The sequence below is a fragment of the Arachis ipaensis genome, chromosome B10 (assembly GCF_059453495.1).
Source record: "Arachis ipaensis isolate K30076 ecotype BB chromosome B10, ASM5945349v1, whole genome shotgun sequence".
NCBI classification, from domain to species: domain Eukaryota; kingdom Viridiplantae; phylum Streptophyta; class Magnoliopsida; order Fabales; family Fabaceae; genus Arachis; species Arachis ipaensis.
Genome location: NC_142435.1, coordinates 21,885,159 through 21,904,024, shown reverse-complemented (window position 1 = coordinate 21,904,024; position 18,866 = coordinate 21,885,159). Strand labels below are relative to the sequence as shown.

Sequence of the window (18,866 nt, the reverse complement as noted above, 5' to 3'; positions counted from 1 at the left end):
CAACCTAAATACCTAATAAATAAATTTGAGAGGAGATTGAATATAACAATTAAAAAACTTTTGTCGCATTAAACAGGATTGACAAGGAGAATGATAGGCAGTCAATACTTTTAGTAAAAAAATAAAAAATATTCATTATATATATATATATATATATATTTTTTTTCGTATTGCAGTGCAATTGCAGCTAAGTTAATTAAATGAATTTTATTTATCCATAAATTAAACTCGTTAACTTGCACATGAGAACTTAGACTAATAAAGTCGTAAAATTTAATTAAATCTAGAATTTCATAATATTAACTCTCTTCTTTTTGGTAGATATATATTTCATAACATTACTACCACAGACTTTTTATAACCTTTGCACAAGTTGCACTGATGCGCATAAGTGATTAAGTGGTATTCCACCGTATTACCGTTGTGACATTGTCATTGACATCAACATCAAACAACAACTACATTACATAAATAAAAAACTAGTCACTAGTTTATTATATAAGAATACATATTTAGTTTTTATAAAAAAAATTGATTATATTATTGTGAAAAAAAAAAAAAAAGTTAACATATCCAATCTTATACGCGAATATATGTTACCCGCAACTTACTAATTTCCTTGGCTAGGATGGCCTAAACTGAAAAAACCTGAAAATTATTCACGTAGGTTGTGTTTAGTTTTGATGTTCTTGTTTAGCCCAATAAACTTTGAGTGTTGGTATTTTAGCATTATTATTTTTGGGCCGAACTTTTTAGTTTTTTGATATCTAAGACTAATATATATAGTATAATTTTTCTAGTATTTAGATTTATGATATACGGACACTGACACGAATACAGAACACGTCAACACACAAATTTTAAAATCTTATAAGATACGGAGACACACATATATATAAAATATAAAATATTTTTTAGATAAATTATAATGATATTTTGATATGTTATTGATATTAAAATATAAATTAATTTTTTAATTAATTTTAATGTCTTATTTTAATTGTATTAAGTATTTAAAATATTTTTTGTTTTAATAAATAATAATATATACTATATCTAAATTCATTTCAATAATATATATATGTTAAGAATAAGATTAGATACGCTGACACGTGATGATATTTAGGTGTGTCCAAACATATTTAGAAAAGAATTTTTTATTTTTTATTAAGACACGATTGGACACAACAGACAGACGTATCGAATGAGTATCGGTGAGTGTTGTGTCCAAAATGTATCTAATATGCGAACACGACAACTCAACGAAGTATCCGTGATTTATAGATTCAGATCCTTGAAGAAGTTAATATTATTATTCTGCCCTTTAACTTTAAAATGCAAAAAATACATACTCTTTTGAGAACGTATCATCCAATTAAAGTCCGTAGTTCACCTTTGCTTTGCCGTTGTCGTTATGAAGAAAGTTTGATGGTTCTTTTACTACACATTTAATTATTATGATATCTAATTGGAAAAATATTTAAAATAACATATAAATACATATACATATAAATACATATACATATTTAAAATACATATACAGAATTTGAAAATTGATTTTTGGTATTCACATAAATTTTTATCCGCCAAAACCTGCCTCGCTCGTGATCGTTAAACACGTGACTTAAAGCAAACCCACATATTTTTTCCTCAATTAAAATCTGAATTGGATTTCCCACAAAATCAGCTCTTGATTATTGTTTCCCATTGTAATAATAGTAAGATTCACCGAGACACAAATCCAACAAAGAACGATGAAGTAACAAAGAGAATCCAAATAGACGTTGAAATTTGGCATCCCAAATCTACAAAGACTTGAATTTTATTAGATCGTGTCTCACAAGAATCAGATGATAGGACCGCAGTGTAAAAAAACATATGATGGGGTCCCTTGAACTAGGTTGTATCTCGTATCTCCTCATTCTTGTGAACCTAGATCCTAAAAAGTGAACTCAAGAAAATTGACCAGCTAAATTTATTACTACATCTAGTGCATTTCACACTCATAACTTTTCCTTTATTCCCTAGTTTATTTTCCCACATTTTACTAAATAATCCAAATTTTTTGTTTCGGTAGACATAATTCAAATGTTTGTACCATATTTTTTTCGTCATAAATAAAAAAAAAATTGTGCAATTGTTCTACTAATTTTTATTAATGAATATTCAGAATACTAATATATCTATTCATGAAAAAACGAATTAATTTTATACCCATAAAAAATAGACTATTATTAACAAAATTACCAAAATTCAAAAAGATAATTTAGAATTCTTAAACTTCTCTCCTTACCTATCTTAACTCACCTCTAACCCTTCATTATCACCTTTTAAATTTTCAATGGTTTATCACCACAGTCAAAATTTATCACCGTCCAAATCTCATCCCTAACTATTACCAGTGTCATTGCTGTTAGTGAATCATTAGAATCATTTTAGATCAGTTAATATCGTTTATTTTTATATAGTATATCTGTATATTAATTGTAGGATTCTATACCTTTATTATTTTGATTCTTCTGGCACCTATATATACCCCTTGTACATTGTACTTTTGATCAGACTGAATAATACACAAAACACTTTTTTTAGATTGCTCTCTTATTTCTAACATGGTATCAAGAACTTAGGTTATTTTTCTTTTCAGAAACAATTGGTTTCTAGTCCTTTTCTTTTGTTTCCTCCGGCAGTACTTTGTGCTCACTTTTCAACTCCTTCCTGACGCTTTGGTTCGTCACTGCCGCCATCCTAGCCTTCTCCTCGTTGTGACGTTTCCAACGCCACCGGAATCACCACCGTACGCCGTCGGACGCGCCGGTCAAAGTTGGTTGTCCGGTTAAAACAGCCCTCCCTCCAGATGCCTCCAGCGCCGTTGGATCAGCGCCTCGATCAACGACTCCAAGATGCACCACGTGTCACCAAGCAGCCAGACGGATCCGCGCATGGCCCGCGCAACCGACCCGTGTGCCCGACCCAAATCTCTTCTCCAACCCGCGTGTTCGCCCCGCCCAATCAGCGCCTACCTGTTATCTGTCTCCAATCACGCAACGCCACGTGTCCCTATGTGCTGACGTGGCAGATGGCGGGACCCTCCCCTAAAGTTTTTTGGTGAGCTCTTTCCGTTTTTGCCTTTCGTTTTCTCGTTTTCGGCTCCCAAGTTGCAATTTTTCTCTCCTCTCCGTGATCTTTGTATCTGCTATTATGGAAAAGTCAGCTGTTTTTGCTACCACACACAGAAATGATAAATTATGTCGAAATTGTAACTGTTTTGGGCACCTCTTCTCCGTCTGTCCCTCTATTGAATGTCGCACATGCCACCCGAAAAGGTCATATTAGCTACCATTGTTCACAACTGTTTTGCCATTATTGCAAGCTCTTGGGACATATGATTACTACCTGTCCTACTCGCCTACCACGTCCTGAGCCTGCTTCTGCTGTTGATGCTACTCTTGAATCTACCACCTCTGCTCCTCTCAACCCGTCTCCTGTCTCTCTATCTGATATTGCGTCTCTTCTTCAGCGTCTTCTCTCCCTTTCTGGTAATACCCCTGCTGCGCTTTTGACTCCGCCAGATAACTCTAAATGGTATTTTGACTTGGGATGCTTTAATCACATGTCTCCATTGCGTAATATCTTCTCGTCTCTGTCTACCATTACCAATCAATCTTCTGTCAATACTGCTAATGGTTTCCTCTTGCACGCAACACACAAGGGTTCTATCTCCCAGTCGACTCTTAATCTTCCTGATACTTATTTTATTCGCAACTTTAACTTTAATCTTATTTCTCTTGGTCAACTTGTTGATATGGGTTTTGATGTCACTTTTTCTATCTCTGGTTGTCGTGTACAGGATCGTCAGACGGGACAAGTCATTGAGACTGGACGTAAGGTTGGAAGGTTGTTTGAAGTCGAGAATCTTCATATTTTTTCTGTACCAAATCTCTGTGCTGCTTCTTCTCCATCTACCCTTCACTTATGGCATCAACGTCTTGCCCACAGCTCCTTAGGAAAATTGCGTCCTCTTGTGTCTCAAGGTGTTTTGGGTCAGGTTCCTAATGAATCTTTTGATTGCATTTCTTGTCAAACTGCCAAACAACCTGCTTTATCTTTTCACAATAATTCCTCTCTTGCTTGCTCTCCTTTTGATCTCATCCACTCTGATGTTTGGGGTCCCACTCCCACCGCTTCTATGGGAGGAGTTCGATACTTTGTTATTTTCATTGATGATTATTCCCGTTTTACTTGGGTTTATTTGATGACCAATCGCCATGAGTTACCTCAGATTTATATTAACTTTGCCACTATGATTAAAACTCAGTTTTCCAAGGTCATTAAGGTTTTTCGCCGTGATAATGCTATGGAATAACGTGATTCCAAACTCCTAACCTTTCTTGCAGAACAGGGTACCTTGTATGAGTTTTCTTGCCCTGGTACGTCTCAACAAAATGGCCGAGCTGAACGCAAACACCGTCACATTCTTGACTCTGTTCGTGCAATGCTTCTTTCTTCTTCGTGTCCTGAGCGTACTTGGGGTGAAGATGTTCTTACTGTTGTTCATGTTATCAATAGACTCCCTTCTTCTGTTCTCGGTAATGTTACTCCCTTTGAGCGTCTTTATCGTACCTTCGCAGATTATAGTTCTCTTCGAGTTTTCAGTTGTGTCTGTTTTGTTCTTCTTCAGCCTCATGAACATAGTAAACTTGAACCTCGGGCTCGTATGTGTTGTTTCCTATGTTATGGCACTGAACACAAGGGTTATCGTTGTTGGGATCATCTCTCTAAACGTATTCATATATCTCATCATGTTGTCTTCTAGGAGCATCACATGTTTTCTTGGTTCTCCTCGTTTGAGTCTATTCCTCCTACTCAGTCACCTTTTTTCACTAACCCCAATGTTGATCTTTTTACTAGTGATGATTCAACAGGTTCTATCTCGAGTCACCCTCAGCAGCCTCCTGTTCTTTCGCCTTCTCCATCTCCCAATGATTCTGGACCGGACGACGCTCCTACTCCTATCGTCATGCCTCCTCCTTCCACTCGCTGTTCCAGGGTGAGAAATCCACATCCTCATCTTCTTGATTATCATTGTTTTTCTACTATTCTTCATCAACATGAACCTAAGTCATTCAGAGAAGCCTCCACAAATCCAAATTGGCAACAAGCAATGCAGGAGGAAATACAGGCATTTGAAAAAGCACACGCTTGGGACTTGGTTGATTCTTCTTCTAATCAAGAAGTTGTGGGAAGAAGATGGGTATACAAGATCAAGACTCGCTCTGATGGTTCTATTGACCGTTATAAGGCACGATTGGTTCCTCAGGGTTGTACACAAGAGTATGGTATTGACTATGAAGAGACTTTTGCTCCTGTTGGTCGTCTCACATCTGTTCGAGCTCTTCTCGCCATTGCTGCGGTCAAAAAAGGTCTCTCAGTCAGATGGATGTGAAGAATGCATTTCTTAATGGAGATTTGAAATAGAAGGTCTATATGAAACCCCCTCTGGGTTATCCTTGTCCTTCTGGCAAAGTTTGTCTCCTTCGCAAGGCACTCTATGGGTTTAAGCAAGCTCCTCGTGAATGGTTTGACAAGTTCAGCACTACCATATGCAGTCTTGGTTTCACTTGCAGTCCTCATGAGAATGCTCTCTTTATTCGCAAAAGTGAACGTGGAGTTGTTCTTCTACTTCTGTATGTTGATGACATGATCATTACTGGAGATGATGCTGATGGTATCTCTGATCTCAAGGCGTCCCTTCAGCGTACTTTTGAGATGAAAGATCTCGGTTCTCTCAGCTATTTTCTTGGTCTAGAAGTCATATCCACCGATGATGGCATCTATCTCTCTCAAGCTAAATATGCTTCAGATCTTCTTGCTCGAGCCGAAATTACAGATAGTCGCACTGAGTCTACTCCTCTTGAGCCTAATGTTCGATTTACTCCTATGGATGGCACTGTTTTGGATAATCCTACTCTCTATCGACAGCTAGTTGTAGGATTCATTTACTTAACTGTCACCCGACCAGACATCGCCTATCCTGTTCATGTACTTAGCTAGTTCTTGTCAGCTCCTCGTACTACTCACTATGCAGCAGTTCTTCGCATTCTTCGCTACATCAAAGGCACTCTATTTTATGGCCTTTATTTTTCTGCCCATTCCTATTTGTCCCTTCAGGCATACTCCGATGCTGATTGGGCTGGTGATCCCATTGATCGTCGTTCTACTACTGGTTACTGTTTGTTTCTTGGTGACGTTCTCATTTCTTGGCGTGCTAAGAAGCAAACGTTCACTGCTCGATCCAGCACAGAAGCTGAGTACCGTGCCCTCGCTGACACCACTGCTGAGATTATCTCGATTCGTTGGCTTCTCAAAGATTTGGGTGCTCTTCAGTCGTCCCCTACTGATATTTTTTGTGACAACCACAGTGCTATTCAGATTGCCCATAATGCTGTCTTTCATGAACGCACCAAACACATTGAGATTGAATTTCACTTTGTTCGGCAATGTATCCTTATTGATGCTGTTCATCTCATTGCTGTTGGAACACTGGATCAGACTGCTGATATCTTCACGAAAGCTCATCACCCGACTCATTTCCGGACTTTGTAGGATTCTATGCCTTTATTACTTTGATTCTTCTAGCACCTATATATACCCCTTGTATATTATACTTTTGATCAGACTGAATAATACACAAAACACTTTCTTTAGATTGCTCTCTTGTTTCTAACAATTGCCATCACCACTACACTTCCGCCGCCACTAATAACTCATACTTAGACAATTTTAAAATTTCTAGAACAAATATTTTTCTTTTTCTTTCTAAATCCATCATCACCGTTACAAAAAATTTAACTCTTCAAAATTTTTTATGGTTGGATTATTTTCATTTTTCAGATTTTAAAATTATTTTTTTTTAATTCCATTTGAAAAACCAAAACAGAAAAAAAAAAAAAAAACAAAATCAACAATATTCAAATGGTGGACATAGTGGCTCATCTCACTCCTGGTAGCAGTTCCTTCCCTCTATGTTTCCTCCTTTCCACTGCATATCGTTCTCTCTCTCTATCTCAATGGCGGCAGTAGTGGCTTCCTTCATCGTCTTCATCCTTACTCCTCACCAACGCACTTTCTTTCTCTTCTTCTTTCTTTCTTTGATCTTTCTCTCTTTCGAATTTTTCAACAACGACAGCGGTGGTTGTGGTTTTCTTAGTCTTTGTCCTCCTCTCTTCCCTTTACCTCAATCTATTTTTCTCTCTCACTATTTCTGTTTCATGGTCTTTTTCCACGATGAGCTTTCGCTAACGGTTGTTGCCGTGAGCAAGGAAAACTAGGTAGCCTGTCAGAGCATTCATGTAGCTGTTGGAGAAAAGGTTTATAATTTGCTTCCGTATGAAATAAAGGAGATTTGTGATTTATTCCTAGATGAGAAAGAGGATGGGATCGTTGACAGTGATTGAAGAAAAATTAAATAGTATGATGGCGGTGATAAAGAGAAAGAGGTGGTGATGACGATAATAATGATGCTAATTGGGGACGAGTGGTGGTGAAAAAGGATTTGGATGATGGTAGGATTTGGGATTGGGGTGGTGGTGTTGTGGAGTAAAATTTAAATTTAAGATTAGGTTAGATTAGAGGATAGTTTAGGAAATTTAAATAATTTTTTAAGGTTCGGATAATTTTGTTAGTAAAAGGTCATCTTTCATGGATATAAAGTCAATTTTGTTTTTATATGAGTAGATTTATCAATATCTTAAACTTTTGTGGATAAAAATGATAGTTTACTCAACCAAAAATATTACATCTATATCTTCTTTTTCCATTATATGCAAATTGTAATTTTAAACAATAAAATACAAAAACAAAGGTTGCAAAGGAGGAATAATTAGTGTTTCATGTCCTTCGCAATTGTCCGATTGCGAAGAGTCTCCGGATTAGCACTGAAATTAGTAATCTTCACTATTTTTTCTGGAATGTTTAAGTTCTAAACTGGATCGAAAGCAACTTAAAGAAGGTTACCCGGGTATCTTGGTCCCTCTTTTTTGCGTCTGCTTATTGTAATTTATGGGCTCAGAGGAATAGTCGAGTTTTTGAGAATCATCATGAGGGCCCAGATGCTTGCTTCCATAGAAATATTGTGTCTTGCAAAGGAGTATCAAATGGTGATGGATTCACGTCCAAAAAAAAAAAAAATGGTGATGGATTTGGTGAGAAGGAATAAGAATTGTGTGGCTGAATTATCTATCATTCAAATCGCGTGGCAGTCTCCACTGGAACACTGGCTCAAAATTAATACAGATGGTTCGATGAAGGACTTGGGCTTAACAACTTGTGGTGGCATCATCTTTAGATTCGTGCTTGTTTTTTAGTGCAGATTTGAGAATGTGCTGAATAGCAATGGGGGAACTCCCGGCTATTTTCTTTGGGCTATCCTTTGCGCATCAACGAGAATATAACTGCATTTAGGTGGAAACTCATTTTAGAATTATATTGAAGTTCTTTCAGAATGGGACTCAGCATTCTCATGATGTTGTACCCATTGTAACGACCATTCCAGAATCGAACCTGAGATGTTATGAGGCCAACATATAGGCCATCGGTACAAAGCCACACTTATGTCGCTTATTCTGTTTTTTTTTTTTTTTTTGGATTTGGCTTATTCTGTTTTGTGAGTTTCTTTCTAGCAAAATTTTTATTTTCTTTTTAGTTGATATGAGGAGAGTTTCTTTTTCAAAAAACGGTCTCCTTTTAGTTTCATTTTTTTTCCCGTTCGTAAGACCCGTTGAGTATTAAAAAAAAAAAAATACAAAAACAAATAATTCGTATCTTGAAACCATGATTCTTGTAAAAATTGAGTTAAAAAAATGCTCATTGTTTCATAGAATTAAACCTAGATTTATGAGTTATGTTTCGTTATTTTAAACAACAGTTCACAAAAATAACTTTTTAGATTGAAAATTAAGAAAGAATCGTAAAAGAAAACCACGATTTACCGGAGCCGAAAATGCAAATAAATATATTATATATCTAGTGAATTGGACTTAAATTCTATTCTGATGATATTTTTTTAAATAATTTAGAAAATATAATAATTTTAATCAACGAAAATGTCCAAAAACTGCTTTATTTAAGATTTTGAAAATAAAACTAGTCATTAATAACTAAAACACTTGAACAAGAATCTAAATAAATATGAATCTTGTTGTGATACAAAGGATATGGATGCCCATTAATATCATGCGGGTGACTCAGTTTTCATGTTACTAAGAAAGAATTTACATTAATGAAGGTTGAAAATATGAACCCTATACATGTATGAATAGGGGTATGGTACGAGACAATACACACAGTAATATTAACAACACATATTCTCTCTCTTTTACAAATATTCTCTCTTTTTTTATATGATAAAGCACTTATTTACTTTTTCTCTTCATACAATACTAATATAATATTAATATATTATCTTTATAGTAGTATAATAGTATTGGTAAATATTGATAGTAGTATTTTTCTATTTATACTTTATTTTATTACCTCTTCCTTATTTATTTTACAACACGTTATCAGCACGAGACTCTGATCAAATTTTTAGGAAGACTCATGTAACAAATTTTCATTATGTCGAAGCTCTCTCATCTTGAATTCAATGCCCTTGATATATCTGGAAATAACTATTTATCATGGATACTAGATGCTGAAATTCATCTTGATTCAATGGATATTGGAGATACCATTATGGCTGAAAATAATGCATCCCAGAAGGATAAAGCCAAAGCCATGATTTTTCTTCGTCGTCATCTTGACGAAGGATTGAAAAATGAATATCTCACATTAAAAGATCCTGCAGATCTTTGGAAAGACCTTGAAGAAAGGTATAATCATCAGAAAACGGTGATACTTCCTCAAGCCCGATATGAATGGACGCACTTGCGTTTACAAGATTTTAAATCTATAAATGAATATAATTCTGCATTGTTTCGAATCACCTCACGAATGAAATTATGTGGGGAAAAGATAACTGACCATGATATGTGGAGAAAACTTTCTCAACCTTCCATGCCTCGAATGTGCTCCTGCAGAGCAGTATCGAGAAAAAGGGTTTAAAAAATATTCTGAGTTAATTTCTTGCCTTCTTGTTGTTGAACGCAACAATGAGTTGCTCTTAAAGAATCATGAAATGCGCCCTACTGGCGCCGTCCTATTTTCTGAAGTAAATGCGGCAAATCATTACCCCAGAAGAGGTAAATGGCAAGGCTTTAGTAACAAGAAAAATTATGGAAGGAAAAGGAATCATATTCAAAAGAGAGGATCTCACCAGAAGTGGAATAAATAAAGAAATATCGGGTAGAATAAATCAACAGAGGATAAGTGTTTCCGTTGTGGTAGAAAGGGCCATTGGTCACGTACCTGCCGTACCCCAAGGCACCTAGTCGATCTTTACCAGGCATCTTTGAAAAAGGACGACAAGGGAAAAGAGTCGAATTTCGTTTCAAATGATGCTGAAAATTCCACCACTCATTATGATGTATCTGATTTCTTTGAGGATCCTGAAGGAAATATTGGTCATTTGATCAATGATGGAATAGTTTAATGTGTGAGATTGTTAAATATTCATGTAAATAAATAATGTAAAGAACTTGTTATTAAGTTTTATTTTCTATGTATTTAAGTTTCAAATATGATGTATATAAATAATGAAATATTAATGTTTATAAATTTTGAAATCATTAAATGTGTCATGTTTTAAAATAAAATTTTAGTATATGACATTATTTTTATATACAGTATTTCTTAGAAAAATAATTTCGATCAAGTATTCAATTTAACTGTGTATACTATTCATTTTATTATTATTTGTCTTTGAAGAGAATGGCAAGGATATGTAATGAAGATGTATGCCTTGCGGATAGTGCAAGTTCGCACACTATTCTCAAAAGTTATATATATTTTACTCATCTGGTGCCAAAAGAAGAATGTGTTAATACTATTATTGGCTCAGGCAATGTGATAGAAGGCTCCGGAAGATCTATAATTTTGTTTCCCGGAGGAACAAAATTCATAATAAATAATGCACTATTGTCTACCAAGTCTCTAAGAAACTTGTTGAGTTTCAAAGATATTCGCCGAAATGGATATCATGTTGAGACAATGAATGAGGGAAATCATGAGTATTTATGTATCACAACTCATGATTCAAATAAGAAAGTTATATTAGAAAAATTATCCTCACTTTCATCTGGGTTATATTATACCAAGATTAGTGCAATTGAATCACATGCCACTGTAAACCAGAAGTTTACTAGCCCAAATGAATTCATAACTTGGCATGACCGATTGGGTCATCCGGGAACAACCATGATGCGGAGAATTATTGAAAACTCACATGGACATTCACTAAAGAACCAGAAGATTCTTAAATCTAGTGAATTTTGTTGTGCTGCATGTTCTCAAGGGAAGTTAATTTTAAGGCCATCACTAGTAAAGATTGGATTTGAGTCCCCTGAATTCCTAGAAAGGATTCAAGGTGATATATGTGGACCTATTCATCAACCATGTGGATCTTTTAGATATTTTATGGTCCTAATAAACGCATCTTCGAGATGGTCACATGTGTGCTTATTATCTTCTCGCAACCAGGCATTTATGAGATTACTGGCTCAAATTATTCGATTAAAAGCACAATTTTCAGAAAATCCAATCAAAGCAATTTGTCTTGATAATGCTGGTGAATTTACTTCCCAAGCTTTTGATGCTTATTGTATGGCTAATGGAATAAGTGTTGAACATCCAGTAGCTTATGTTCACACACAAAATGGGTTAGTAGAATCACTTATTAAATGCCTCCAATTAATTGCTAGACCCTTACTTATGAGAATAAATCTTCCAACTTCGGTTTGGGGGCATGCTATTTTACATGCTGTCGCACTTATTTGATTGAGGCCAACGAGTTACCATCAGTTCTCTCCTATGCAATTAGCTTTTGGCCAGCAGCCAAATGTTTCCCATTTAAGAATATTTAGGTGTGCGATATATGTTCCCATTGCACCACCTAATCGCACCAAAATGGGACCCTAAAGAAAATTGGGAATATATGTTGGATATAATTCTCCCTCTATAGTGAGGTATCTTGAGATACAAACTAGAGATGTATTTAAATCCCGATTTGCAGATTGTCATTTTGATGAATCAAAATTTCCAACATTAGGGGGAGAGAATAAGTTTCCTGAAAAGGAACTTAATTGGAATGCATCATCCTTGATGCATTTAGATCCTCGATCAGGGCAATGTGAACTAGAAGTTCAAAAGATTATACATTTGCAAAGAATAGCAAATGAATTGCCTGATGCATTTTTCGATACAAAGAGGATAACCAAGTCGTATATACCAGCAAAAAATGCTCCAATTCGAATTGATGTCCCAGTTGGACAAATTGCCACCGAAGCAAATACACGCTAGAAGCGTGGCAGGCCTTTCGGTTCCAAAGATAAAAATCCTCGAAAGAGAAAAGAGGTAAATACTATTCCTGTTGAAAAAGACATAGTAGAGGCACCTGCAGTTGTCCAAAATTCTGATATAGTTTTAATGCCAGAAGATGTTCAGGTACCTAAAAATTGTGAAAATGACGAGATCTCGATAAATTATGTCTTTACAGGAGAGAAATGAGACCGAAATAAGACAATTGTCAATGAAATATTTGCATATAATGTGGCATTGAATATCATGCATGAAAATAAGGATCTTGAACCAAGATCAGTCGAAGAATGTCGACAAAGGAATGATTGGCCAAAATAGAAAGAAGCCATGAAGGCTGAGTTAGACTCACTTGCAAAATGTGAAGTCTTTGGACCTGTAGTCTGTACACCAGAAGATGTAAAACCTGTTGGATACCGATGGGTATTTGTGAGAAAACGAAATGAGAAAAATGAAGTTGTGTGATACAAAGCCCGACTTGTGGCACAAGGTTTTTCACAAAGACCTGGTATAGATTATGAAGAAACGTATTCTCCTTTAGTGGATGCAATAACATTGCGTTATTTGGTCAGTTTATCTGCATATCATAAACTGCATATGCATTTAATGGATGTGGTAACAACCTATTTATACGGCTCATTAGATCGGGATATCTACATGAAAGTCCCTGAAGGACTAAAGATATCTAAACCATCCAATGAATATTCACATGGGTTATACTTAGTTAAATTGCAAAGATCTTTATACAGTCTAAAGCAATCTGGACGAATGTGGTATAATCGTCTTACTGAGTATCTGGCCAAAAATGGATTCAAGAATGATGATATCTGTTCTTGTGTTTTCATAAAAAAAATCTACATCTGGATTCATTATAATTGCTGTGTACGTTGATTATTTAAATATCATTGGGACTCCTGAAGAGATTCCAACAATTATAAAAACTCTAAAAGAAGTGTTTGAGATGAAAGATCTTGGAAAGACTAAATTTTGTCTCGACCTGCAGATCGAGCATACAAAAAATGGGATCTTTATTCATCAAACAACATATACAGAAAAGATCTTGAAAAGATTTTATATGGATAAGTCACATCCATTGAGTACCCCAATGATCGTAAGATCTTTGGATGTGGAAAAGGATCAATTCCGCCCTAAAGAAGAGAATGAAGATATCCTTGGTCCTGAAGTACCATATCTTAGTGCCATTGGAGCACTAATGTATCTTGCTAATAATACACAACCCGATATATCATTTACTGTGAACTTACTAGCAAGGTATAGTTCCTCTCCAACCAGAAGACATTGGAGCGGAATCAAGCAAATCTTTCGATATCTTCATGGAACGGTTGATATGGGATTGTTTTATCCCTATGAATCCAAGTCACAATTAGTTGGCTATGCAGATGCTGGCTACTTATCTAATCCACATAAAGGGAGATCTCAAACAAGATACCTGTTTACATATGGTGGAACAGCTATATCATGGAGGTCCACGAAACAGACAATTGCTGCAACATCCTCTAATCATGCTGAAATACTAGCGATTTATGAAGCAAGTCGCGAGTATTTTTGGCTCCGGAATTTGATCCAATATATTCTATCATCATGTGGACTGATTGATCATAAGATAGCTCCAACTGTCCTGTTTGAAGATAATACAGCATGCATTGCTCAACTTAAAGGTGGATATATCAAAGGTGATAGAACAAATCATATTTCTCCCAAATTCTTCTTCACTCATAATCTTCAAAATCAAGGGACAATTGATGTCCAATAGATCCGCTCAAGTGACAATCTGGCAGATTTATTCACAAAGTCACTCCCAAAATCCTCCTTTGAAAGATTGATACATGAGATTTGGATGCACCAATTTCGAGACATTAAATGATGTCGACAAGAGGGGGGAGACTGTACTCTTTTTCCTTGGTCAAGTTTTTTCTCATTGGATTTTTCTTGACAAGGTTTTTTAATGAGGCAGTCCCCGTCACAAAGGATATTGTACTCTTTTTCCTTCACTAAGGTTTTTTTTCCACTGGGTTTTTCTTTAGTAAGGTTTTAACGAGGCAATAATCCTAAATGGTCATCCAAGGAGGAGTGTTGTGATAAACACAAAGGATATGGATGCCCATTAATATCATGCGGGTGACTCAGTTTTCATGTTACCAAGAAAGAATTTACATTAATGAAGGTTGAAAATATGAACCCTATACATGTACAAATAGGGGGTATGGTACAAGACAATACACACAGTAATATTAACAACAAATATTCTCTCTCTCTCTTTTCTTATACAATAAAGTACTTATTTACTTTTCCTCTTCATACAATACTAATATAATATTAATATATTATCTTTATAGTAGTATAATAGTATTGGTAAATATTGATAGTAGTATTTTTTATTTATATTTTATTTTATTACCTCTTCTTTATTTATTTTACAACAAATCTCTTGTCTTTTTAAATATTTTTTGTCGATTCACGATTTTGACCAATTTACATTCATTTTAATAATTGATTTTTGAAAATCTGCTTATGTCTAGTTCTGAGTCCAGCTAATCAGATTGATTAGTCCGACACAATTTTATGAAGAGTGGCTCTATCACATATCTAGAAGGGTTAGTTCTTTTCTCCGTTGAGATAAGTGTTTAAATCTAAATCAATCTAAATTAAAATTCTAAAAATTGAATCCATCATTAAATCATTTTAGTTATTAATTTATCGATTTAAAAGTTTAATCAATTTAACCGTAATTCAATTAAAATAACCAGAAACGGATACATGGGAGGTAAGTAGAGGCCTGGGTCCCTCAGCTTTTAAAAAAAAAAGTAGTAGTCACTAATCAGAAACCCAACCTAACATAAATAAAACATTAAAATTTTTTAAATCCCTAAAACTAATTCTCTTTCTTCACCTTTCCTATTCTTTTCAAATCCTTTTGTTTCCTAACACGCGGCGTTCTCAGTCCTCGCTGGGTCATATCACTGCCATTGCCATCTTTAGTGAAGTCAAGGTATTTATTTTATTTTTCACTTCTTTTATATAATTACATAAAATTATTAATTAACAAAGTACATTGTTTTATTATGGAATAATTTAATTTTATTCTTTTGTATTTACATAGACAAATTATTGACCTATTTTTAAGATTTATTCTCTCTTATTTTTTTATTTTATTTTTTAATGAAATTGATAGCGATTTAGTGAAAAAATTATTATTATTGATATTTAATTAATAAAATATACTTAGACTTTGTTTATTCATGTAAGTATATAATTATTTGAGTTCTTTTTTTTTCAGGTAAAAAGAAATTAGAACATTTTATGATGAAAAAGTAAAATTGATTCAATTTTTAAGAGAAAGGTTACTGATAATGTTGGAGTTCAAACAAGTCAGCCCTCTAATTCTATTTCACAAGAAGGTCAAGTAAGTGAGCTCTCTAATCTTACTCAAAATACATATCAACATGAAACCAAAGTACCAAGATTAGAAAGAGATGTTGATATCTCTTTACTAGAAAGGGATCCAGGAAAGCGACGTCCAATTTGGCAGTATAATGTCAATGAACGTGATAAGATTCGTAGAGCATACATAATAGCTGGACCATACCAACCAACAAATATTAACTATCCAGCTTCTGGTAATAACAATCACCGTCGATATTTTCAATCTTCTTGGTTTAAGAAATTTTCAAGTTGGTTAGAATATTCACCAGAAAAAGATGCTGCTTATTGTTTGCCTTGCTACTTGTTTGGTAAACATTATGGTGCTCGCAATGATGGAAATGCATTTTCAGTGTTAGGATTTAGTAACTGGAAGAAAGTAAACAATGGGGTAAATTGTGCATTTGTATGTCACGAGGGTTCTATTCCTAATTCTCCCCATAATTTGTGTGTGAAATCTTGTGATGATTTAATGGCTCAATCTAAGCATATAGACAAAGTTCTTGATAGGCATAGTGATGAAATTATTGCAAATAACTATTTAAGGTTGAAGACATTTATTAATGCTATTCGATGGCTTGCATTTCAAGCATGTGCATTTAGAGGCGATGATGAAAGTCCTGGATCTTTGAATAGGGGGAATTTTATTGAGTTAATTAAGCTTTTAGCTTCCTGTAATTAGAATGTTCATAATGTTGTCCTTGAAAATGCTCCTGAAAATGCTCAATATATATCTCCCAGTGTTCAAAAAGATATATTGCATATCTTTGCTAGAAAAGTGCGTGCAACAATTCGAGAAGAAATTGATGATTCTAAATTTTGTATAATTATTGATAAAGCAAGAGATGAGTCAAAGCGAGAACAAATGTCTGTGGTTTTGAGATTTGTAGACAAGCACGGTTGTGTTCAAGAAAGATTTTTTGATCTTATACATGTTTCTGATACATGTTCTTTGACATTGAAAACAGAAATTTCATCAGTTCTTTCGCGTCATAATCTTGATGTCCAAAATCTTAGGGGACAAGGGTATGATGGAGCTAGTAATATGCGTAGTGAATGGAATGGATTGCAAGCTCTATTTTTGAAAGATTACCCTTTTGCTTATTACATTCATTGTCTTGCTCATCGATTATAATTAGCACTTGTTTCTGCAGCCAAAGAAGTTTGTTATGTTCATCAATTGTTTTCAAAACTTACACTAATTGTGAATGTCGTGACTGTTTCTCCTAAACGTCATGATCAGTTAAGGGTTGCTCATCAAGCAAATAATGTTGCAAACTTAATTGCCAATGATCAAATTGTGACATGTAGTGGACTTAATCAAATTGGTACTTTGCAAAGAGCTGGAGATACTAGATGGGGGTCTCATTTGAATTCTGTACGTAGCTTGTTATGCATGTTTGATGCTACTTGTGAAGTTCTTGAAAAAAGCACCGAAGAAGGTAATTTCTCCACTCGTGGTGATGCTAGTGCTGCTTATGATGCTATCACATCCTTTGAATTTGTCTTTGTTTTGCATTTGATGAGAAATATTTTGGAAGTTAGTCATGATCTTTGTCAAGCTTTGTAACGAAAAAATCAAGACATATTGAATGCTTTAACTCTGGTTTCTACTACGAAGACTTTAATCCAAAGAATGAGAGAATCAAGTTGGGAGGCTTTCATAAAAGAAGTTATATTATTTTGTGAGAAACATGAAGTTGAAGTTCCTGATATGAATGCATTGCATATTCCTAAAAGAGGCCAAACTCGCAAAATTGTTGATCAAATTTCAGTAGAGCATCATTACCGTGTTAATTTATTTCTGGCTGTAATTGATACACAATTGCAAGAGCTTAATGGAAGATTCAATGATAATATGGTGGAATTGCTTACTTTAAGTTCAACTTTAGATCCTAGACATAATTATAAGTTCTTCAATGTCAACAAAGTATGTGAATTAGTAGAACGGTTTTATCCAAGTGACTTCAGTGACCAAGAAAAATTTCACATTAGAATGCAAGCTCAACATTATGAACTTGATGTTCCTAATCATGTTGAATTAACTAACTTGTGCACAATTTCGGAGTTATGTCAAGGATTAACGAAGACAGGAAAGTCTTTAACATATCCTTTAATTGATCGTTTGATTCGCTTGGTATTAACTCTCCCTGTTTCTACAACTGAGAGATCTTTTTCAGCTATGAATATTGTGAAGAGTAGACTCAGAAATAAAATGGAAGATGAATTGCTTGCTAATTGTCTTTTGATTTAAATTGAGAAGAAGATTGCTGAAAGATTTGACACAGATTCTATTATCGATGAATTTTATGATATAAAGAATCGACGTGTACCACTTCGTTAGTAAAAAGTACACTTTTTTTTGCACTTTAAATATATATTCTCTATCAGTATATTTTTGTAATGCATCTTACATTATAATTTATTTGCATATATATTTTTATATTATATATATTATTGGCCCCCATGATAACATTCCTGGATCCGTTCCTGAAAATAACTAAATTATTATAAAATAATATATAAAATTATAAATAAACATAAAAATATAGATATTTTATGTATAAATATTAAAAATATGCAAATTAAAAATACAATATCAATAAAAAATCTTATATTTTTATGGTATTATATATTATATGTCATAAAATGATAAAGACTAAACACACAAGACATATTTATCACTTTAATTTCTATTTTTTCACTTTTATTTGAAAAATGTATTTTATATCTTTTAATTTTTAGGATATTTTTAGTTTAAATTAGATGTATTATATTAATCTTTTAAAGATAGATATCATTGATGATAAAAATAAAATAAAATAAATATTAAAAATTCAAGTCCTGATGACTTTTGGATCTGTAAAAGAAAATTTTAGATATGATAACAAAACTTTGATGGGACAAGAAAAAGGTACAGAGAAGCTTTGAAGAACAAGTAAGCAAAAGAATCA

At 34.2% G+C, this 18,866-nt stretch overlaps 1 protein-coding gene across 1 annotated transcript; it reads left to right on the top strand.

Moving 5' to 3' along the window:
- The first annotated feature begins 3,613 nt into the window (after window positions 1-3,613).
- LOC107620319 (uncharacterized) lies at window positions 3,614-18,166 on the top strand. The gene is made up of 7 exons (XM_088489815.1): window positions 3,614-3,884; window positions 4,926-5,050; window positions 5,321-5,413; window positions 15,827-16,586; window positions 16,752-16,952; window positions 17,067-17,452; window positions 17,534-18,166. The coding sequence occupies exons 1-7, from the start codon at window positions 3,614-3,616 to the stop codon at window positions 18,164-18,166; spliced, it is 2,469 nt and encodes an 822-aa protein (XP_088345941.1).
- The last annotated feature ends 700 nt before the right edge of the window (window positions 18,167-18,866 follow it).

Excerpts from the sequence above, each read along its gene's own strand:
- LOC107620319 (XM_088489815.1), top strand. The coding sequence starts at position 3,614 with ATGTCTCCATTGCGTAATATCTTCTCGTCTCTGTCTACCATTACCAAT. Across the intron at positions 16,953-17,066 it reads ACAAGGGTATGATGGAGCTA|CCAAAGAAGTTTGTTATGTT; the intron begins GTAATATGCGTA and ends TTGTTTCTGCAG. Across the intron at positions 17,453-17,533 it reads TGATGAGAAATATTTTGGAA|ACTTTAATCCAAAGAATGAG; the intron begins GTTAGTCATGAT and ends TCTACTACGAAG.